This window comes from Myotis myotis, unplaced genomic scaffold, assembly GCF_014108235.1.
Source record: "Myotis myotis isolate mMyoMyo1 unplaced genomic scaffold, mMyoMyo1.p scaffold_m19_p_13, whole genome shotgun sequence".
NCBI classification, from domain to species: Eukaryota; Metazoa; Chordata; class Mammalia; order Chiroptera; family Vespertilionidae; genus Myotis; species Myotis myotis.
In genome coordinates, this window is record NW_023416317.1 from 15,236,750 (window position 1) to 15,260,494 (window position 23,745).

The following is a 23,745-nucleotide window of genomic DNA, read 5'->3' on the forward strand; positions in this document are numbered from 1 at the left end:
CGTTTTTATGTTTACAAGTAGACTTAAGGCTATACAGTGGTAAACTATATCTTGAATTAAAAATGTGTCCACTTTAAGTGATATTTTCACTTTTATCACTATTGCTTTGGTAATTTGATTCCCAGATATTAGGCAAATGTATCTAGGTAGCCCTGTATTCTATTGAGACATGATCTTTATTAGGAGCTTAACAAATCTCATAAACGTTCCTTAGAAGTGAAAAAAAAATGTTCTGAATTCACAGCTATGTCTACATCATGATTATTTGTATTACTACCAAAATTCCTATCTGAAATTCTGTTTTGATAACACTGAAAAACAATTCTTTCCGTCTCTTTTCTTTTTTTTTTTTTTAAATTTCACAAACAGGACACAAAAATTGCTTCATTGGAGCGAAACATAAGGGACCTTGAGGATGAGATCCAGATGTTAAAAGCCAATGGTGTCCTGAACACCGAGGACCGTGAGGAAGAGATCAAACAAATAGAGGTTTACAAAAGTCACTCCAAGTTCATGAAAACCAAGGTATGGTCCAGAGTTACAAACTTTTATACTCTTAGTGTGACTGGAAAGTGACGGTTTACTTACATTCTTTCCCCAAATACATAATCTGCTTTATATGATATCATGAAATATATGGACAAGAAAGAGGAATGCAAAAATTTTAGTTCAGATGCATAGATTCCAAAAAGAAATCAGGGAAGACCTTTGGTAGAATTTCTACCTACAAAGGGGTTCAGGATTTTCTAATGAGTTCCTTTGTTGTTGCTCTGACTTGGGAATTTAAAATTACCTTGTAATAGTCCTCTTACTTCCAAATTTTCTGAGTTTTCATAAGTTTTGAAAACTATTTTAAAAAGTTTCTTTCATTGCCACATTTTGAGTCCATCCCTAGAAGATGATTCTCAAAAGGCAATCTTAGAAGTTAATTTAACTGATTTGAATGATATGAGGACATTTTAGTTTTAGTATAGTGTTTAAGACAAAAGTTGACTTTGAGTCCCAATGCTGCTATTTGTACAGATTATTCAACTTCTTTAAGCCCCAGTTTCCTCATCCATGAACTAGGGATAAGAAAAAGAAAAATGCCTCTATCATTTGGTTTTTTGATGATCCCAAGAGATTATGCATTTAAAGCACTTAGTCCTCGGTCTGATCCATACAGATGTCAGGCATTGTTATTGACAGTGGTTATTATTATTACTGTTATCTGTTGCTATGAAATATTTATGTGTTATTATAGTTACATGTTTCATTAATTTATTTCATATTACTAGTTTTGAAGAATTTGTCTTACATTTTTCAAAATTGAACTGGGCTACAAATGGACCATGCACCTGAATATCTATTATTTTTACATATACATAATTATTGAATATATGAATAGTCCAATAGGTCTAATAAGATTTTGAGGTGCTTTTATCTATTGCTGTCTTTAAATCATGTTGTCTCTGAAAATAATAACCGCACCAATAAAAATTTTTTTCAAGCATGTTGCTTCTGAAAATAATAACCACACCAATAAAAAATTATTAGTAAATAATCCTGTTCTTGATCTAGATTTTACTCTTTTTTATTGCCTTATAAAATGTAGCAGATTTAAGAATAATGCATATTTCTGTGAGAAACCAGTGGGAGTAGGGAGAGAAAGTATTTAAATGATAATTGATTTTTTTATTAGTTGTGAAATAAATGCATGCTCATTGCAGAAAATTTGCAAATTATAGAGAGGAAATAATAATATCTAGCATCTGCTTCACCCCATACGTATATGTGTGTACATATGTGTGCTTTTTCGAAGAGAAAAAAACAAAAACTGTACTTAATTCTGCCAACTTTCCATCTGTAAGTTGACATTGAGATTATGAATAAAAATTTGGATCAAGGCCCTAGCCGGCTTGGCTCAGTGGATAGAGCATCGGCCTGCAGACTGAAGGGTCCCGGGTTCGATTCCGGCCAAGGGCACATGCCTGGGTTGCGGGCTTGATCCCCAGTAGGGGGCGAGCAGGAGGCAGCCGATCCATGATTCTCTCTCATCGTTGATGTTTCTATCTCTCTCTCCTTCTCTCTTCCTCTGTGAAATCAATAAAGAAATATATATTAAAAAAAAAAATTTGGATCAAGGAGTGGAGATATGAGAAGGAGAATGTCCAGTGGGTTTGAATCTAACCCCTTCCTTTCTGGGACCACCACCAAATGCAGAATAGGTTTTCCTGCTCAGCCCTGCCTCTGGTTTCATTTTTGCAGCCCTTCCCTCTCAGGCCGTGAAGCGTGGCCTGCAGGTGATGACCAAATTTCTCTGGGAATGAAGACCAGAGGCGCAGACCTGAGGTTTGGGGGAAACGATTGTTTCAGCTCAAACCGTTCCTCCCTCCCCTGTCATTGCATGGTGGGAGAGAGCGCAAGCCTTTCTGTAACGAAAACCGCCATGAAATTTGTAAACTTCACTCACACCATGGACTCCTGTCCAGGTAAAATAAAGCATTTATAGGGTCTTCAGCAAATGAGTCATGACTGTTACTGGCCTGCAGTTGTCTGAGAGACTTACTTTGAAGGGTTGATTCCCAATGTGGTCGGGCCAGAAGAATGATTGCGGGGAGTTATGGAGTAGGGTGGGAAGGGTGCAGGCTGAGGGCAAAGGCAGACTGGGAAGTCTCTAGCCTGCCCTTGCTAGCGGCAGGGCTTTGCGGAGTGACTTAAGTCACCCAACCACACTTTCCTCTTCTATAAGATGGGGGCAACACCACCCTCTGTAGAGGTTGTCCGAAAGGATTAAATGAAATAAGATAGTTTAAATTCTTGGCTCAAAAAAAAAAAAAAAAAAAAAAAGCTGTTGACTTTTAATCCATTGCCTGGTATTTCTCCAGCAAAATAGTTTATTGGGGAACAACAAAGAATTGCAATTCGGGACATGTGGTCTAATGGTAAATCACACACACATATAGAGAAACAAAAGAGAGGAGTTTTGTGGACTTTGGAGGGGCTGTTGTAAATGAAGAGTCCACTGGAGAAACTGCAAGTTCAAAGTGCAGTGACTTTTCAGTGCTGAGCTATGGCAGCCTCCCATTGGCTGAGCTGTTCCAGGGCCAGGAGGAGTCTTTCCTTCCTCCTGCTGTGATAGTAACGTGGCATCACTTCCTGTCAGAGATGCAAGGTTTGTCTCTTCTTCTTGGGTCAGTTGGTCTACATGTGCATGACAGTTTTCTAGTCTCCCGACTCCATTTTAAATGAGGTTTTGTTTATTAATTTTCACAGTTCATAATTATACCCATTATTATTGAAGTATAACCAAACATAATAATAATAAATGTTGTATTTAATTTGATTAATGGGGACAAGGGAGTCTAAGAAATAAAATTAAAATGACTTCTTATAATGTCATATCCTTTACAGACTGATAAAAATTAGATAAAAATACCCCTAAAAGTTATCTTTTTATATTTTCTCAATTGAAAGAATGTTTTTATTGGGTTGAAACGTAACAGTTATTGCTCAAACTTCATACCATTACTTCAATTACTTGTTTTTCTTACTTCTACTTTGATTCCTTACGTAAGCCTAGGAATGGCCTAGCAGTTCTGTTAAGACATAGCTATTGCTAAACATTTAGTCCTGGGTGCTTGTGTCTTATGCTATTGGGGTCCCTTAGGTTGTGTGTACTGATTCCAGTGGCTAAACCATTTATCATGGAATTTGTGAAATTGGATAGTCATGGGCTGATAGCCTCTAAAATCGGATCACTAGCATATTATATGGTTCACTGTTGCCTATTTGAATAATTCTTTACAAAGTTTACTTGACTATATTGCTTGTCAAATCATCACAGATATCTAAGGAGTTAATTTTTGCAATAGTTGGTTACACACATTGATAGAACAATTTAGTATCACCATTGGGGATCTCTTGAACTCTTTAATTTTGCAGAGTTGTATGGATGGATAAAGCTGTCATTGGTGGAATCTGAGTATTGCAGTCCCCATCTTGTTAAGCATTGTTTTTAGCACATGGCACTGAGCTAGCCACTGAGGCCCACTAAAAATAGTGCATATTCAAAGTATTTTCCGTCCATTCATATTGACCACTTAGTAAATAATTATATTCAAAACACTACCCTGGATGCCCTAGCTGCTTTGGCTCAGTGGATAGAGCATCAGCCTGCGACTGAAGGGTCCCAGGTTCGATTCTGGTCAAGGGCACATGTCCAGTTTGCGGGCTCTATCCCCAGTAGGGGGTGTGCAAGAGGCAGCCAATCCATGATTTTCTCTCATCATTGATGTTTCTATCTCTTTCTCCCTCTTCCTTCCTCTTGGAAATAAATAAAAATATAAAACTAACAAACAAACAAAACAACACTACCCTGAAGATTTGATGGCAGGGGAATTCACTTTTGGCTAGAGCAATGCAGGTTGTTTAGGTTTAGAGGTGGTAGTATTTTTTTGTCTAAATAAAACAGCAATGAAGAACGCAAACTTAAATCAATGTTAGAGAAAACCTAGAAGGATAAGTGAAAATATCATCCCACCCCCCAACTTCACACAGATAGGGAAGTAGGAAGAACTCAAATCTATGTGAAATGACAGATTTCCCAAAACAGGAAAGAAATATTAAATTATAAATCCTAGAGGCTCTGAAACTCACGTGGGAAATAGAGAAGTAATTGTTAAAGTTACTGGGTTTACTGAGGCAGTGATAGAAGTGGAAATCACAAAAGGACGTTGGATCCCAACTAACAAAAAATGATAGATTTGAGGCTAGGAGTGTTGACTTTACAATTTTTGTTTTAATGTTTTATAAAGACTCAAAGAGTCATGGTAGAACATTTCAGACATCTTTATGGAATGCTGCATAAGGAGGGGGACTCACACTCTTTGGAAACCAAGCTTAAAATTGCACTTAAATATTGTGCCTTCTTATTGCTGATTGTAATGAATATATGGAAAGCTTTAAAGGTGGTCCAGAAAGTTTCTCCCTAACCAGGGGCTTTTGGAGAGGCAACTAGAATAACCACTGTGTGCAAGACTAGATTAGAGGTGCTGATTGCTCTGAGTATTTCTTTTCTTTTTTATTAAATATATTTCTTTATTGTTTTCAGAGAGGAAGGGAGAAGGAGAGAGAGATAGAAACATCAATGATGAGACAGAACCATTGATCGGCTGCCTCCTGCACGCTCCCTACTGGGGATCAAGCCTGCAACCCAAGCATGTGCCCTTGGCTGGAATTGAACCTGGAACACTTCAGTCCACAGGCTGATACTCTATCCACTGAGCCAAGCCAGCTAGGACCTGAGTATTTCTTTACCAGATGTCAAAGCATGTTTTATCATGCTCACTTCTAAGTTTACTATTTTTTATTTTTTTGTTAATCCTCACCAGGGGATATTTTTTTTCCATTGATTTTTGTTTGTTGTTTAAGAGAGAGTGGAACAGAGGGAGAGAGGGCAGACAGAGAAAGAGGGAGAGGAAGAAAGAGAGAGAGAGAGAGAGAGAGAGAGAGAGAGAGAGAGAGAGAGAGAGATGTGAGAGAGACACATCAATTGGTTGCCTCCTGCACTTGCCCCAACCAGGGCTGGTGATCAAATCTGCAACCAGGCACGCGCCCTTGACCAGCATGGAATTTACAACTCTTCAGTGAGTGGGTTGAGGCTCTAACCATTTAGCAACAACAGCCAGGGCAGGAGTTTTCTATTTTTTAAATAACAATGATATGATAAATTCAACCTAATTATGAAAAATATATCCCCTAATATTGTTCACATATCCATGTTCTCATTTGCTGATATTTTTGAAATACTATTTAACTGGAAATTGTTTTTATGATTCCCTGTTGATAAAACTGACTCAGCATTTGATTCTTTTTCATTAACAGAGCAGGATCTCAAATCCGTCTCCATTTCAATCTGTAATGATTTGCTCCAAATAGATAATAAAGGCAGCTACCAATAATGGTTATATACAAACTCATTTTTAGATATACTTTTTCAGTGAAATTTGACATAGAAACAATGTTCCAATGTTGTGTATGAAAAGGAATTTCTGCTTGCACTAATTATTAAGATGAGTCAAGCATGTAGGCTGGAGGGAAAGGAAGTATTTTAATAGCCACGTGAAAGCGCGCGTACCTCTTTTTTGATGTTGAACAGATCCTGGGACTGGTAGGGACCCTTGAAAGCTCGGTGATTAAATTAAGCAGCACTGAAGACCTAAATTGCTTTTGTTAATGTGATGTCATAGAAAAACTATGATCGTAACGTTTCTGGAAAGCTGGAAGGTGAATTGCAAAAACGTAAAAGCAGATCTCAGAAACTCATCTGTGCAAAGGCAGAGGGCTGCTGGCCATAGTCCTGGGTGGAGATTCTGGCGTCTTGCAAGCCCTTCGGCACTTGCACATTATCCCTGAGTACCCAGGCTCTGGGAGACCTGCTGGCTGCACCACTCTCCCTGTTGGAAACTTCAATTTCTACACCTTCTCCACCCCCACCCCCTACTCCCCCCTGTCCCAACAGGCCTCCCTAGAGAGCTTAGAGCAGTGGTTCTCAACCTTGGCTGCACATTAGAATCACCCGGGAATCTTTTTAAAATCCTGATTTCTGGGCTTCGGAGGATGAGGCTCAGAAATCAGGATTTTAAAAAGAGGATTTAGAAAAGATTCCCAGGTGATTCTAATGTGTAGCCAAGGTTGAGAACCACTGGCTTAGAGGGATCAGACGGTGAGAGCAGCACTAAGAGGCTGTGAAAAGCACGAATTACTTTCAGGAGCACTGTTGAGCCTTTAACAATGGACTGTAACATTCATTAATGTTTTCCTGGTAGGGGAAGCGTGATGGCATCCCTTGTTCTGTACAAGGCTTTGTTCCTCATCTAACACATTTCTTGCCCCCCGATCCCAGTGCTTCTATATTAGCCGCTCCCTCTGCTTTCAGAGTTCGCCCAAGACGCCAGTCTGTTGTGTTCGACCTCCCCCTTTATTTGGAATTTGTAACCCATTTTCTTACTAATCTCTGACGGATTACAATCCTCATAACCCAAACTGCATGATAACACGCATATCACTTGCTACACACGAGGGCCATATCTGCAGTGACAAAGACGCTGTTTTCCTTGGCAGAGTCCTTTTTCCAGGGTGTTGGTTGTGTCACAGACATAAGCGGTGGAAGAACTTTCAGACGAGAGGAAGTGTGCCTGATGTCCACATGGACTTCATGCAAAGCGTGGATGTAATTCCGATCGGCTTTTCTTGCCATCATCCAGACAGCCTTCCCCCGCCTCAGTTCTCATGTATGTTCGATTGCATCACTTTCCATTTTTATTGAGTTTATGGCTATAAAAGAAGCCAAAGGCATATTTTTATGGAAGAATATGTTGTTTTTTTTACCCCATAACTATATTCCCTCTAGAAAAGTCTTTTTCTGTTATTGTCTGCATATAATATTTATTTAAAATTCATCTCATGTCAGTGATAGTCTGAAAGCTATTTAAAGCAACTGCGTATTTAATATTTATAGACTGAAAGAGTTTCATCATTATCAGTCTGTTTTTATTGAATAAAGTAGGTGTATGTAGAACCTCCCATCTTCTTTCTTTCTATTACCAAAATACCATTTTGTCAATCAACTTAATTTCATTCAAATTTCTCTCTCAATACCCCACTCTCACAGTGGATTTCTACTCCGGTATTCGTAGCAGTTAGCACAGATTGGATTTTTCACTAGAAGCATCATCTTTGCGTAGGCATGTAGAGTTGAAAGTTTTGTTTTTAGCATTCTTTCCAGATAAATAAGTTTCATATGTGGAATCAACTAGATTCTGTGCTGTCAGGTCAACTGCCTGTGATTTGTAGCCAAATCCCCTGAGAAGACTGCTGATCACAACAGATGTTTTTTCTTTTGTAATTTTAGGTAATCCTAATCTTGATTTCCCCTCTACTTACACTCCATTGTGTGTGTGTGTGTGTGTGTGTGTGTGTGTGTGTGTGTGAGAGAGAGAGAGAGAGAGAGAGAGAGAGAGAGAATTTCTTACTCTATTCCAGATAAAAATGATCATCGACTCACATGATTAGATTATGACAATAATAATGTAGTTCATGGATTGCACATACCTGAGCCGTGCCACCACCTGCTTACACATGCAGAGTATGTTGATAATCAATCACGATTCTCTCCCAGTGAACGTTCAGGCAAATCCAGAACCATTCTCAAGACTACCTTTCGGCCGGCCACTACCAAACCTTTTGATATGGCAACAAAGATGCAACCTATTTGCCCCCTGATCAGTCTGACTTCTCCTGAGGATGGAATCTCCTTCCATATAAATCCTTCTAGTAAATTGTGCAACCTGAACACTTCTGAAGATGTTTTCACTTCTTTTTTAAGCATCTCACTCTGGGTCATGCTCAGCCGTTATTGTCAGTAGCTTGGCCCTTGTTTATGCCAGTTTCAGTTGCTGAAAACAACAAAAATTGCTGGGTGAAATGTATGTTAGAACGTATTTCCCTTGAGGAGGTCCACAGGGAAAAAGGGGGCATCTGTAATACTTTCAACAATAAAGATAAATTTAAAACAAACAGAAAATAAAATAAAAATGTACTTGTGAACTGTCAAGTTAGAAAGAATCTCAAGGGCCCAAACTGAGCCAAAGCAGGGAGCTGGAGTGATCAATCGAGCACTGGTTAAATCTTCTTGTTAGTCTTTGCTAGGCAAGTGAACTTGAGCTTTGATTTTCACCGTCACAGAGACATTTAAGAAAAGAGACAGAAGCCTGAGCCTGCTCAAGATGAAGAGTCAAATAGGGATTCTGCTGTCACACCAGATAAGGCTGGGATCCCGGACAGCATCACCCTTGGGTGTGAGGATTAACTACAAATAACCTCCCAATTCTACTCTCCTCTCACTCAGACTGGAGACTACAGGGAAAAGTATATATTTTAAAACTTTGAGCCAAGTGGAAGACAAAAAAACGATCTCTGAGAATCTATACCCACAGCTGGATCTTGCACGATGTGCAGTGTGAGGTGATCCAGAATCTACAAGTAGAGGATGTGGTTTAAAGGGGTCCTTGGTTGGTAGGGCCCCAGGTATTGGCAGAGGCAACTGCTCTGGAAGGCTGCGTGCGAACTTAGCCTGCAAAATATTTCTGTAGATAAAGTTACAAAAAAATGAAGGCACAATATTATTTTTTTAATTAGAAAACCTGCAAGAAAGCAAGCCACCGTGAATCAGTAGAAAAAACAGACAGCAGATCCAGGTGGTAAGAACTTTAGGACTTGGATTTTTAAGACAAATACTATGACATAAATGTGATTAATATGTTTAAATAAATAAAAGAAGGTATTTGAATACAAATAAAAGTCGAGAGACTATAAAAATATCAAGAAAATTTAGCCCAATCAGTGTTGTTCAGTGGTTGAGCCTCGACCTTTGAACCAGGAGGTCATGGTGTGATTCCCAGTCAGGGAATATGCCCGAGTTGTGGGCTCAAACCCCAGTGGGGGGTAATCAGGAGGCAGCTAGCTAATCAATGATTCTCTCATTGATGTTTCTGTCTCTCTACCTCTCCCCTCCCCTCTGAAATCAATAAAATATATATTTAAAAAATAAATTAAAATACCAAGCAAATTTAGAGAGAACTTCTAGAAATGGGAAAATAAAAATGCAAATTTCAAAGCTCAATGAATAAATACAAAGTCATCACAGAGGAGGGTCACAGAAGAAGAGAGACTTAACAAACTAGAAAATAGAGAAGAATAAATTAAGTAAAAAGATGCAATAAATGAAAGATAAGTTAAGATATATAGAAAAAGGTCAATTATAAGTATAATCAGAGTTCCAGAAGGAAAGATGTGTTTGATCACTATTCACATTTGAAGAAATAAAAGCTGATACTTTTCCAAAACTGATGACAGGTACCAGTCCACAATCAGGAGGCTCAAAGTACCTCAAAAGGAGAAATAGGAAGAAACCTATCCATTTGTATCAAATAAAGCCATAAAAGGCAAAGAAAAAGTCATAGAAAGCAGTTAGAATACTTGTCCAAAAGAGATATACCAGTATGAATGGCTAATAAGTATGTGAAAATATGCTTAGTGTCATTAGTTATTAGAGAAATGCAAGTCAAAACCATAATGAGATACCACTTTATACCCTTCATAATGGCTATAATTAAAAAGACAGACAATATCAAATTCTGGTAAGAGTATGAAAAAGTTAGAGCCCTCATATATTGCTGGTGGGAATGTGAAATGCTACAGTCACTTAGGCAAATGATTTAGAATTTCTTCAAAATGCTAAACATACAGTTGCCACATGGCCGAACAATTCTACACCTAAATATATACCCCAGAGAAATGAAAATTTGTCCACACAGGGTTATGCATGAATATTCGTAGTGGCATTATTCATAATAGCCAAAATATAGAAACAGCATGAGTGCCCACCAACTGGTAAATTGATAGAATGTGCTATATTCATGCTCGGGAATATTATTCAGCAATAAAAAGGATGAATCTTGAAACATTGTGCTACATGAAAGAAGCCAGTCACAAAGTACATATCTTGTGTGGTTCCATTTATACAAAATACCCAGAATAGGCCAATCTATAGAGACAGAAAGTAGATTACTAGTATTGTTTGCCTACAGCAGGGGGTAGAGGGTGGGGAATGGAGAGGGACAGCTAATGGTTTTAGGCTTTCATTTTGAGATGATGAAAGGTTTTATTTTGAGAGGATTCACGTGTACAACCATGATGTTGATGGGAAATACTAAAAACCATCAATAGTACACTTTAGTTAGGTGAACTTTATGGTATGTAAATTATATTTCAATAAAACTATAAAAACTGCAGCTAATGACAGATTTCATAACCTTTAAAGGAATGGATTTGTAGACATTAAGACAATGAAACCATTTCTAGATCTAAAAATTGGTAGAACTATAAGGAAGAATTTATTATTTCATCATTAAGTAAGTGTTTTAACCCACCTTTAAGTGATTAACAGATGAGGCAGATTCAAAGATCGAAATATGGAAGACTGAAACTACTCATCCATCTCCCTTCCTTCCTCTCTCTCAAATCAGTAAACACATCCTTGGGTGAAGATTAAAAAAACAAAGCAAAACACTTTCCAAAGTTGTAATAAAATGGAACTTTCTGAAACCTAAGAGGGCCTATAAAAAGCTAAAACAAACATGAACATTCACGGTGAAACGTTGAAATTCTCCCCTTTACGATCACGAACAAGACAAAGGAATTATCATTTCCACCAGCTTCTCTGTCTTTCTTTGCCCACTGTGTGTTTGGTATGGCTTCCTCAGAGCACAGCAGTGGGAGGATAGCTGACTTCTAGCATGGTGGCTGGCTGCCAGCAGGAGGAGGCTGAAGCTGCCATTCCTTCTGCAGGCAGAAATGTAGAACGCTGGTGACATAAGATTGGCAAGGCTGTGGAGTGATGAACACACCGTGCCTGTGACTATGAATATTAATGTAACTGCTTTGGAAAACATTTGTTTGTCTAGTGAAGTGGAAGATGTGTACATATACTATGTGGTCCAGCAATTTAACTTTTAGATTATTTTTACTGTGTGTACCAGGTGATATATAGAAGAATGTTCAGAATAGCACTTTTTTAAAAAAAATACTTTTATTGATTTCAGAGATGAAGGGAGAAGGAGAGAGAGATAGAAACATCAATGATGAGAGAGAATCATTGATCGGCTGCCTCCTGCAGTTCCCCCACTGGGGTTCAAGCCTGGAACCCGGACATGTGCCCAGACCTAGAATGAAACCGTGACCTCTTGGTTCATAGATCGACACTGAGCCACATTGGCCAGGCCAGAATAGCACTTTCATAGGGAAAAACAACAATACCACCTGGAAACAAACCCAAATGTCTATCAGCAACAGAATGGACAAATAAACTGCGGTGAAGTTTTACAATGGAATACTGTTCTTCAATGAAAACAAACAAATTGCTTGTACAATAACACGATTTAATCTCTAGGGCATAAGATTGAGTAGAAAAAAGCCCAATGCTTAAGAAATATCCCCCAAAACATACACTGCAAACAAAGTTAGAAACCTAAATAGTATTCAAAACTAAATGGCATATATCATTTGCAGATGGAAAAAATACATGGTGAACCTAAAAGACAAGCAAGAAAATGATCAGCATAAAATTTAGAGTGGGAGTTATTTCTGAAGGGGGACAGAAGGAGATAGAAATGTGCTGAGCACAGATAATTCTATCTTTTTTGGTGAATTGAATGATGGATATTACTTGTGTTATTTTCCCTTATACTTTATATCTATTTTATTTATTTTGTATTTTCTCAGTATTTAATATAAGCAAAAAAACACACCCACCCCCAATACTTATTTTTTTTGGGCTGGGGGTGAGAATTCTCTTCTGTCAAATAATGCCCTTGAATGATTGTTCTGTGGAATAGTAGAGAAGGTCCAGGTTATGTCTTAGGTTAAGTACTTTTATTAGCTCTCTGTTTACCCTTCTGAGGATCTTGGTGAATTGCCTTTGGTTTCATAGATGAATAGGAGGTTTTTCCAGGAAGCCTTTTTTTTTTCTACTGTGAACCTTGGTTCTCAGTGGGGTGGAAGGTGGATGGCTGTCTTCTGACCTTACCTTTCCGGCTTTCTACACTTTCTGCCACATTTGCAGAGCCTCCCAGAACCCAAGTCTGTGTGACTGCCAGGAGCATCTTTTTCATCAAACGTATCGCCTGCATTGTTGGAATAATAATCACTGACTATGAAAAAGAAAAAGAAACAAGTCATTTAAAGAACACACACACACACACACACACACACACACACACACACACACGAAAGGACTATAAGAGAAATCAGTAGCTTTCAAATAGAGAGTAGTATTTGTGGCTTCTAATTTCTTGCAATTTTGTTGTTTTACAGATTGATCAGCTAAAGCAGGAACTTTCAAAGAAGGAATCAGAACTTCTTGCCTTACAAACAAAGCTTGAAACCCTTAGCAATCAAAATTCAGATTGCAAGCAACACATTGAAGTGCTTAAAGAGTCGCTTACTGCCAAAGAACAGCGGGCTGCCATTCTTCAAACCGAGGTAAGGCACCGTCTCAGAATTCTGGGCAGCAGACGCTGAGTTGATAGAAATGTTCTACCTGAACAGCTTTCTTTAGAAGATTCCTTATCCAAACCCTTGGGGCAAGAGGTGTTTTGGATATCAGAATTTGGGTGGATTTTGGAAAGGGAAGACCTACTGCATGTATCATAGATTGTGTAACCTCCCAGTGCAGTTCCTGGGAGTGTTATACAAACACATGGATATTTCTGCAGAAACAAGTTCTCACCCTAAAGTGGATAAATAAAGACTATATAAGTAATCCTCTGCCAGTTTGCGTCAGGTTGTGCCAGTTAAGGGAGTTTGCTTCACACTTGGATTTTTTTTCTTTCATTTTTTTCAGCTTTGGAGATTTGGGAACCACAGATAAATAAATGATTGGATCTGGAATGGTTTTATTTTTTATCAAAAATCATTTTAAAAAGTCAGAATGTCATTTACCTTCCTTTGTGTGTATTTATATAGGTCCCCCTCCTGGCACCTATGATTCCGAAGGTTTCTTACTTCCTAAAGAGTATCCTTAATTTTCAATATTCTTTTACCCATTGAAGAAAGTTGATATTATACAAATTGCTTAAACGAAAAGTTGGTTTGTTATTTCTTATTCACACTTGGAAAACAAACAAACATGTTGCTATCTTATTTCCTTGCTTCTCCCCATTGGATTATATTTTGGGGACAGCGAAGGAATGCAGGACACAAGCTACTTATTGTGCAAATAAAACAGTTGGCAGAAAATAAATTATCCGTGTGGGCAGCAGCGAAGGATGTGGTGAGTGCCCGATATCTGTGTAGAGGCAGCATATGATGTGATCACTTTGGGAGAAGGCAGCCTAACTGAGATGCGTGTTCCCTCTTGTGCTCTTGAACTATGTCTTTGAATTTTTACATTTTTGGGTCTGCGGGGAGATTTGGACTTTCCTTAGGAGTACATGGGACCATTCAGTAGGTCTGTGCCCTCAGGGAGGTGCAGGCCAGTGTGCAGAGGAGACAGGAAACAGGTTCCACATTGGATAAGTCTTGGCGTGGATCTGACTTAGCCCCCATGCACTTCACTTTGGCTAAATTGCTGTTATTTGATTGATTCAAACCAAACACTTATTTTCGCTTCAATGATGTAGATATTCCACACGTAAGAAACGTAATTTTCAGTTGGATGTGGCTTCATTTTGAATGTGGAAGCATGGATATCTTCTTTTTTAAGGAAAAATTTTAAACTATGCCATAAATTGGAAGGTGGCCTGAATCTGCCTTGTAGAGGAGCAGTGAGAAGCATCTACCACTGTGCTATCGAATACTGGAGCCCCTAGCCCAGTGGTCGGCAAACTGCGGCTCGCAAGCCACACGTGGCTCTTTGGCCCCTTGAGTGTGGCCACGAAGTTTCAATCGCACTGGACGTGCGCACCCGCACGTGGTATTTTGTGGAAGAGCCACACTCAAGGGGCCGCAGTTTGCCGACCACTGCACTAGCCACCCATGTCTGTTAAAATTTAAATGAGTAAAAGTCAGTCACATTTAAAATGCAGTTCCTGTGTAAAGGGGGCCAAATACATGGTGACAGAAGATGATTTGACTTTGGGTGGTGGCTACAAAATGCTATATATACAGATCATGTATCATAGAAACCTATATATTCTTGAAACCTATATGATCCTATTAAATGAATATCACCCCAATAAATTTAATAAAAACTAAAGAAAATTAAATTCTGTATAATTTAAAATATAGTTCCTTAGTCAGACTAGCCACATTTCAAGTATTTAATGGTCATCTCTGGCTAATGGCAGCTGTATTGGCTAGCACAGTGCTAGAACATTTCTAGTATCTAGCACTTGACTAGAATAGGAGTTGAAAACTATGGCTTGTGGACAAATCCCACCCTCAGCCTATTTTTGGAAGTAATGTTTTGCTAGGACACAGCCATACTCATTTACTAGTGTCTATGTGTTGTGTTTGGCTATAACTGCAGAATTGAGTAGCTGCAGAGATTGTATAGCCCGCGAAGCTAAAAATATTTACTCTTTGGCCCTTTACAGAAGAAATTTGCCAATTCTTGGCATTGTGATTTTGTGGGAAAAGGGCCGAGTGGGGATTGGAATGCCTGACTTGACCTCTCTCTAGCAGTCTTACTCTGAAGAGGGCCAGATAGTTTGCTGACCCTTGTTCTGGAACACAAGGTTTTCTTCACACTTGTTATTCACAAATCAACTGATTGTACCCACAGTTGTCTGAGGTTGGCAATAATGCCAGCATCTATACTAGTACCTATAAAAGCCTAAGTGACGGTTACAATAGGTCGACCGGTCACTATGACGCACACTGACCACCAGGGGACAGATGCTCAACGCATGAGCTGCCCCCTGGTGATCAGTGTGCTCCCACAGCCAAATTCCCATGGCCAGGCCAGCCAACCTCCCGTGGTCCCTCCCCCCAGCCGGCTGGCCCTGATCGGCCCTGACCGTGGCTGGGTGAGATGTCCCCTATTGGCCCTGATCACAGGCCAGGCCGAGGAACCCCCCACTCATGCATGACTTCGTGCACTGGGCCTCTAGTTACTAATAAAGGTAGTGTGATTGTGTTGCCGTGTGTTGGATAGGAGAATTGAGAAGCAAGGCAGTCCCTTGAGGAATTGCCCAAATAGGCAGTCTGCTTCTTGCTGGTTTCTCTCCAAGAGGAAGGAATGAGAAAAGTCAGCCCCGAAAGGCTTACTTCCTTTCTCTTACTCCTTTGCACTGAGGAGAGCTGTATCCCCAGCCCATATCCCTTTTCTTATCCTCTCCTCAGTGTTTCCCTCTTGAATGAATGTAGTCAAATTAGACCTATGTATATTTCATGAAAAAGACAGTGGTGACATTATGTGGATAGCTTCCATCCCACGTTCAATAATTAAAATGACCCAATAAAAAAGACGGTTCTTTGAAGTAGAAAAATTATTCTCCATGTGCAGGGAAAGTGAGGTGATTTTCTCGTCTTCTGCTTTGAAGTTCGGAGTGTGTGATTAATGATTTTATCAGCTGGAGACATCAGAGGAATTTTCTTTTTGCCTTTTTTTTTTTCTTTTAAGATCTCTGTAAATAAAAATGGAGACAGTTACCCAGTGATGTCCATCTCTAAGACTTAGGGGAAGCAGTTTCAGTTAAAATTTGCTCTAATGGTTGGATCATAGGCAAAGGATTTTTTGGCAACAGGGTGAAATATATTAAAGTGATTTTCCCACCTCTAAAGAGTCTCCCTACCTTAGTGGATGAGTATTCAGTAGATACGTTATGATTCATTATGCCCATATGACAGATCAGGGCTCATCCTTGCAGAAGGTTACATGTGATAACTCCTTCAGTTTGATTCCTGAGTTACTCCTTAAAAGCTTTTGCCAAAACAGAAGAGGGTTCTTTCTAGAATTAGAAGAAATTTGCTGGTTTCTCTGAAAAATCTATGCTATCAACTGGTTTTAGCTACTCTTTTAGTATATGGTGCACATGACAGATGTCACTGGTTTAACAGTTCATCTCTGCCAGGAAGATTCTTACTATGAGAATTTTTGTTTGGGAGGTGGCAGGATGAAGAGTGGGACAAGGGTGGGAGGCAAGTTGTCTGGGTTTGAGGCTGTGTGGCTTGGCTCTTGGGTTGGTTGTTTTAACTTGCATAAATGCCCAGATGCTCTTTGACATGTGAGCAATAAATCAATGGAATAATAATTATGCACACAGAGGGATACACCACATAGCTCTTAACATAACATTTTACTTTTTAAAATAGCTTCAAAGGGCCCTAAAGCCAAGTTTCTTATTTTGCTACTTTCCTGGATGCTTTTTATGTACCAGCTTATCCCCATTCTCCAACACATTAATTACATGGCAATAGAGATAATAAACTAGTTTTCTTTAGCACCTCGACTTTTCTGGATTTCAACACATAATTACTTGCCCGGTGGTGTGGCTCAGTGGTTGAGTGTTGACCCATGAACCAAGAGCTCACTGGTTTGATTCCTGGCCAGGGCACAACCTGGGTTGCTGGCTTGATCCCCCATAGGGGGATTGCAGGAGGCAGCTGAACTATGATGTTTCTCTCTCATCAGTGTTTCTGTCTCTCGATCTCTCTCCTTCCCCCTGTCTCTCAAATCATAAAAAAAAAATATTTAAAAATAATTACCAACATATCCAGAAATTTAGAAGAGAGGCCTAGGTATTATTCCGTGGTCTGAAGTGAAATGTTGTGTGAAGAACACAGCATTTAGAGGTGGGAGGTGTGTGGACATGCTTCAGCCTTCCCATTGGATAACTGTGACGTGGATAAGACTTGAACTTCTCTGAGCTTACATGTCTTGATCTATAAAATGTTAGTCTTTGTGTCAGCCTGGTGCATCTGTGTGAAAAGTGCTTTAACTCTGGTAAGTGGTTTTAGCTATAAATTGTGTTGGTTATCATCATTGCTGCTATTATTTTTATTGTATCTCACGGGTGTTTGGGGAATGCTCCCGCTCCCTTCTCTTTCATCATCCATTCTGTGTGTTCTGCCTTTGTGGGTCTCCTTTGAGATTTTGGTGTCCACAGATACAGAACTCAGATTTTTACAATGGAGTCACTTTTTAATGAAGGTACTGTATAAGTGCCATCTATTTGTTCTAGACCCAAATTAAGAGGTTTCTTTGGGCTTTCCAGCAACTACACGTTTCCCCAGCCCAGCATGTTTTGTAACAACCAGATGTGACAACTCCTTTGCATCTTTTCTGGAAGATGTGTTATATGACAATGGTGCGATGCTTGCTTTTATACTCACTGCTGTTTCAAATAGGTCAGGGAAGAGAGCCCGTTATGGAGAATATAAGGGTTTTGTGTTCTTGAAGACAAGGTACAACACATGCAGGTTAGGTTAGTGGCAGCTCCATAACAAGGGTCCAGAGCATTTTTGTTTTTGTTTTTGTTTTGTAAATGAAATCTATATAGAAATCTATCATGCAATTTATAGGCTTATTCCCTAGAAACAGTCACCTCAGCACATACACACTCATATTCACATGCAATAATGAATATAATTTCAGGCAGTTGATAGATGCCCTGAAGCACTTCTGAGAATTTCACATGAAAGATTCCTGCCCTATAGATTTCATGCAACATATAGTTTCTGAATGACTACTGTGTACGAACTATGGCTTCAGCCCTCATCCAGCCAACATTCTATTGGGTATGTGGATGTGTGATAGATAACTGATTTATAGTACCATAAATGCTCAGGAATTTCTGGTTATTAATAATTTCGCACAATATCTTAATTATATGTTACCTTCCTTGTGTTGTTTAAAAATGGATAAGCAAAAGAAGGAGAGGAAATACAAAGAAATAAATGTTCAGCTCCTTTGAAAACTAAAGTATGCAAGCTGTATGAAATATCCATTCATATCGCTCATACTGGAAGGTTCACATTGCTAAGAGGGTTACTCTGATACTCTTTCTGTATTTTGATTAAAGCCAATATATTTTGAGTCCACACTCAGGCAATTTGGCTCTCTTTGAGAGAGGGGATGCTATTTATGGGGTTACAGACACTCTGCTGGCTTGATTATTTCAGAAGTTAACTCATCTACTCAGAAATGCTTCAGTAGGCTGTACTTCAGAAAGACCCTTCTCTCATTGTCTAAATGAGGGAGGTATTACTTGATAATATTTTATTGAGCATTGGATAAGGTTGGACCCGTAATCTCAGGAGCTATTGATCTTAGACTTTTAAATTTAATTGTATTGCCCAAATGTCTACCAAGTGTCTTGTGGCTGCCATTCTGAGTTTCGGTAACTATGGCTAAGTGTGTCCCATGCAATACTTTATTTTACCCTTGACTTTCAACTTGTGAAGTTGGTATTGTTGACCCATTTATTTTTAAGATGAGAAAATAGAGGTTCAGAGAGGATGTGTAACTTGCTCAAGGTTACACAATGATGAGTGACAGGGTCTCAGCTCTCAAATCCTGAACTCTTAACCCTATATCTAGGCCTTCCATGAGTCCCTTTGTGTCAAGGGACTGACATACATGATCATATTTAGTGTTCATGGCAAAGTTTATTGTAAGTTTTATAATTATGTCTTAATAGGTGACTTCATTGGGATTGCAAGAATGCTTAGTAAACTGGCTATGAAGAGAGAGAAGAATGAATAACTCGGGAGTTTAACTCCTCATGGTAGCATATGGCTGTAATAACAATAACACTGTGGCATATTGAAGGATATTGGCCAAACTCAAGAGATGGCAACATTTTTCATGAAGTCTAGAATCCTAGTACATTAAGAAGAATTCATTGTGTAACATTTAATTTTTATTTCTTTAAAGATGTTATGATTTATGATTATGTACATTTACATATATTCACACATACATGCACACTTTGTAAAAAAAAAGTAAAAGGATGGAAAACAGTATCTTACTGTGTTTTTTCTTTATGTTGGAGACTCAGGTGATCTTTAAATTGTCTATGATAAAGATATTATACATTTGTAATGAAAAAAATTATTAAGTGCATTTTTAACAGAAGTGGTGAGGGTCATTTCTTCAGGGAGGTTGTGCAGGGTGCTGGCAGAGGAGGGGGTGACAGCGATTTTTGGTCTCTGAGTCACGCATGATTCAGTGTCAAAACACAACCAGAGAGCAGACTTGAGCTGTCAGTTTTCAAGCTGGATCATAATTAAAGCCAAGCTTTTGACAATGAAAATGTTGTTGTTCCATGGAGAAGACACATTTCATGAGTCCTTGTTTCCTGGCTTGCTCATCTTGAGATGAGCCCTCCGCCTCACTTTATGGTGAGGCCAGACTCCCGGGCATAAAGGTTACCGTGCCAAGGAGTCTGAATGCTTTGTGGCCCCTTGGGACTGTGGGGCCGGCTACATTCATTCACACAGGGCTTTGCAAACTATTCCAGATACTAAGGAACACCTCTCCTCCGAATTCACATGCTTTGAGCAAGAGGGTTTTTTAATGAACGAAAACAATATTTGCCACATACGTAGGGTGAATTTCCCCGGAGTGCTCCTTTCCTTTCTCTGTCATTTCAGTTTCCCTTTTTACCTCCTGCCGTGGTTGACTAGCAAGCAGAAGAGCCCTTTTTAATCCCTTCAGCCCAGCCTTCAAAGAATATTATGTCAAACGTGCTTTCTGAGATAGACTTTTGTTTAATGCTCTTCATAATCACGGAATTTAACAGTGAGGTGCTTTTTAAGAGTGTCGGTAGCATCCGACACAGCCGACTTTGAAGACTGTCAAATCACCAGTTACCGCATCATCGGGGTGTGCTGTCTCCCTTTCAAGACTTGCAAGGAATGTTTTTAAAATTAATACATTAAGGGACTTGCTGGAAAAAAAATAGACAAAACAACATCCTGGTGTCACTTGTATTTTTCCATTCTAATCCCGTCGCTGGCTTCACATTTTAAAATGTTTTTATTTGACCAGGAAAGGCATCATTTGCAATTTTTATTGATAACACTCTTAGCTGCAAGAAAAAGACATAAACCTGCAAGCTGTAACTATCACGGTGGCCACAATTGGGAGGTCTGCAAAATGGTTTATTACCAGTAGAAAAAAAGCCTTGGGAACCACAGTCGTTATAGGGGTCACCACCTCTGCTACGTGCATTCCCCTTTTCCCTTTTTCATTTTGAGGGTATGCACGATGGCAGTGCCAAACTACACACTTTCCCCTCCCCTAACGTCTGTGGGCTTTGTTTTGATTCTCTCTTTATTAATGATGTGAAAACTTTGGGGTCACATAAAAATGAGCCAGGGTCAGGCGTTGTGGGCCCCAGAATGCTGAAAATGTCCTTTTATCCAGCTAGCGAAGACATTGTTTAAAGGGGCCACATTCTCCTTCCTGAAATTTTTAGCCGTTTTGCAGATTTTAGATATCCGGGTGAACTTTGTACGGCAACCTCATGCTCTGGCTTTCTTAAGGTAAAACCTGAAAGACTTCTGGTGGAGGAATTCAGCTGTGTTGTGCTTGTTGGCTGCGGGTCCATGCGATGCTTGGTCTATTAAAGGATGAGGCAGGTAGCTACGGACATGAGTCTCTTCCACAGGCCAAGCATCTAGTCCTTTTGTTGTTATTATTGTTGTTCAGGGTTCCAGAGAATGCCTTATTTAACACCTTGTTAGTATAAAATTGCTTTTGACTTCATAAACACAGGTGTTCAGTTTGAGTCTTAATGAACTGTGAAATAGGTAGACGTCTAAAAGGAAATCCTATAAATTGTGAACATGGCTGTCAGCACACTAAATGGATTAGGAAAATTCATTGTCTGCCCTGTAACTGAACACCAATGTGATGCGTGGACAAGAATTAGTCTGAAAAGTCAATAAAATGCGAGGGAAAAGTTGAGCCTAGGAGATGCTGTTTGTGTGGGTCCCCTTCACCCCCCTCACCACCACAAATGAAGGCTGGTGCGGAGGCCTCGGAGATCAGAATGGCTATTCAGAAGACAGCCAAGAAGAAATACATATGAGCAGACAACACAGAATTTATAGAGTAAAACCACAAACACCTTATTTTCCATTGTACTAAAATAATGATATTTTACAGTACTCATTTTGTATGTAATTTTGCTTTCAATTTTATATTGTTACTGTAGCTCAAATCTCATTATAAATGTTCCAACAAAAATCCCTTTTTAATCAAAAACTTTCCAATCCTTAGCCTATTGTCAATTTATTTTGAGCAACTTATTTTTCCAGTGAAACAGAAGAATTTGGCCCTTCTTTTTGAGCTCCATGGGATGTTATTTGACCTGTGTGGCTAAACATGTAATGAAGACAACGGAATATTTTTAAATCCTGTCATATCTGCACCCATGTTTTGGTGTGTAGAGATGGATCCAGAGTCCTTTATATTCTTTGGTGGAAAATAAATAGGCCATTGGTATTTTTATTTGGTTTTACTTCTGTTTGAAAAAGGCATTTTCTGTACTGTATTCAGCTATTACTGGAAGTGACAGTATCCAATTAGCAAATGGTCCGTGAGAAACTACATGTCCACTGGTTAGTGTTGCTCACTGGTGAATGGTTTGCAGGAAAAGCAAGGATGTATATCTGTCATATCTGTGGGAAGCTGAATTTCCACTTTAAAAAGGAGATGACAGAATTTAGAAGGAGGGAATTCCAACAAAACTCTCCCTGACCCCTGAGCTCACATTCTTTCTTTTTTGGGGGGAGAGGGTATGAATTTTATGGAAAACAGGATTTATTAAGTACTTCCATTCATTTTTTTTCCTTCTGGGGGGCACCATTTGGATATAGCCAGTTTACACTGTGATTATGTTCTCCTGACACTGGACCCACATTTGTAACACTTGCCCCCTCTCGTCTGGAAAAAGGCTCACATTCGCTGTGGTTGGGTTTCTTTATGTGCTTGTTTACATACCAAACCAAAGTCTGAAGAGTGAAGTTAAATTGCAGGGCTCCTGCAAGAATCCTCTACCCATTTCCAGTGGACTTTATTCTTTTTAAAATTAAACACAGATATTTATTCCATACAGACATACAGTTTCCTTCTCTTATTTTATTAGGAAAAAGAGAGAGGGAGAATACAACTTGAGGTCATAAGTTGTGTGGATGAAGATCATTTTAACCCTACAAGTTTGTTTTCATTGCCAGTGTGTCTATCTTGAAGTATGGGGCATTTTTCTTGCATTTTTTTTATTATTTTTATTTTATTATTTCATTTTCAAATGTAGGTGATTTCTTAAATTCTTATAATTATAACAGAATGATGTTTGGCCTCTGAAATACTACTTGGAAGTTGCTAATTTGAAACTGGACAGATTGCAAGTTGTGCCATTAGGATCTGGCGAACCCCCTTTGGCTGCTCTTTTGGATGCTGTACAGGCAGAGCACAATGCTTGCCTAGAAGTGCTGGGGACTGCCAGAGTGCTAGACCTCAGGGTTTGTCAACTCTTCAACCTCAATCACATCCAGGGTCAAAAAGAACATTTGCAGAAAGATGTACATGAATTTTACAGATGCAATTTGTAAACATGTGATCATATTTGCACTGTGTGTGTGTGTGTGTGTGTGTGTGTGTGTGAAGAATGGAAGAAACAGAGCACTAAGATATGGAAATTAGGTATGCAGCATTATTTTGGTAACCCTGTTTGTTACTATATACCAGTGATGGTGAACCTTTTGAGCTCGGCATGTCAGCATTTTGAAAAACCCTAACTTAACTCTGGTGCCGTGTCACATACAGAAATTTTTTGATATTTGCAACCATAGTAAAACAAAGACTTATATTTTTGATATTTATTTTATATATTTAAATGCCATTTAACAAAGAAAAATAAACCCCCCAAAATGAGTTCATGTGTCACCTCTGACACGCGTGTCATAGGTTCGCCATCACTGGTATATACTGTGTGTTAGGCATGGTTCTAGGGGCCAGGAATGTCGAGGTAAACAAGAGATAAACGTTGACAACATTCTCATCCATAATGTTATTGAAAAATGTTTAAGGATTCTTTGTAGTTCTTTTTGTCCTTGAGTATCCACTGGGATTGATTCATGAAGGATTCAATCTAGTGAACTGTTGGTTGCCTGACAGAACAACCCCAGAGAGACCTTGAGTGTATAACCATGCCTCTGAGCGAGGGTAAGAAAGTACCTAACCAAAGGACA

The 23,745-nt window shown here is 39.1% G+C and overlaps 1 protein-coding gene across 6 annotated transcripts in view; it reads left to right on the top strand.

The window, feature by feature from the left end:
* The window catches only part of ERC2 (ELKS/RAB6-interacting/CAST family member 2), an 880,873-nt gene that overhangs the window by 281,965 nt on the left and 575,163 nt on the right, over positions 1–23,745 (top strand). For all 6 annotated transcript variants that reach the window (XR_004971467.1, XR_004971468.1, XR_004971469.1 and 3 more), the window contains exons 5-6: positions 370–525; positions 12,916–13,083. Coding sequence is in view for 1 of the 6 variants with exons in the window: in XM_036331877.1 (XP_036187770.1) it covers positions 370–525; positions 12,916–13,083 (324 nt within the window). In the remaining 5 variants the exon portion in view is untranslated. The remainder of the gene's footprint in view (positions 1–369; positions 526–12,915; positions 13,084–23,745) is intronic.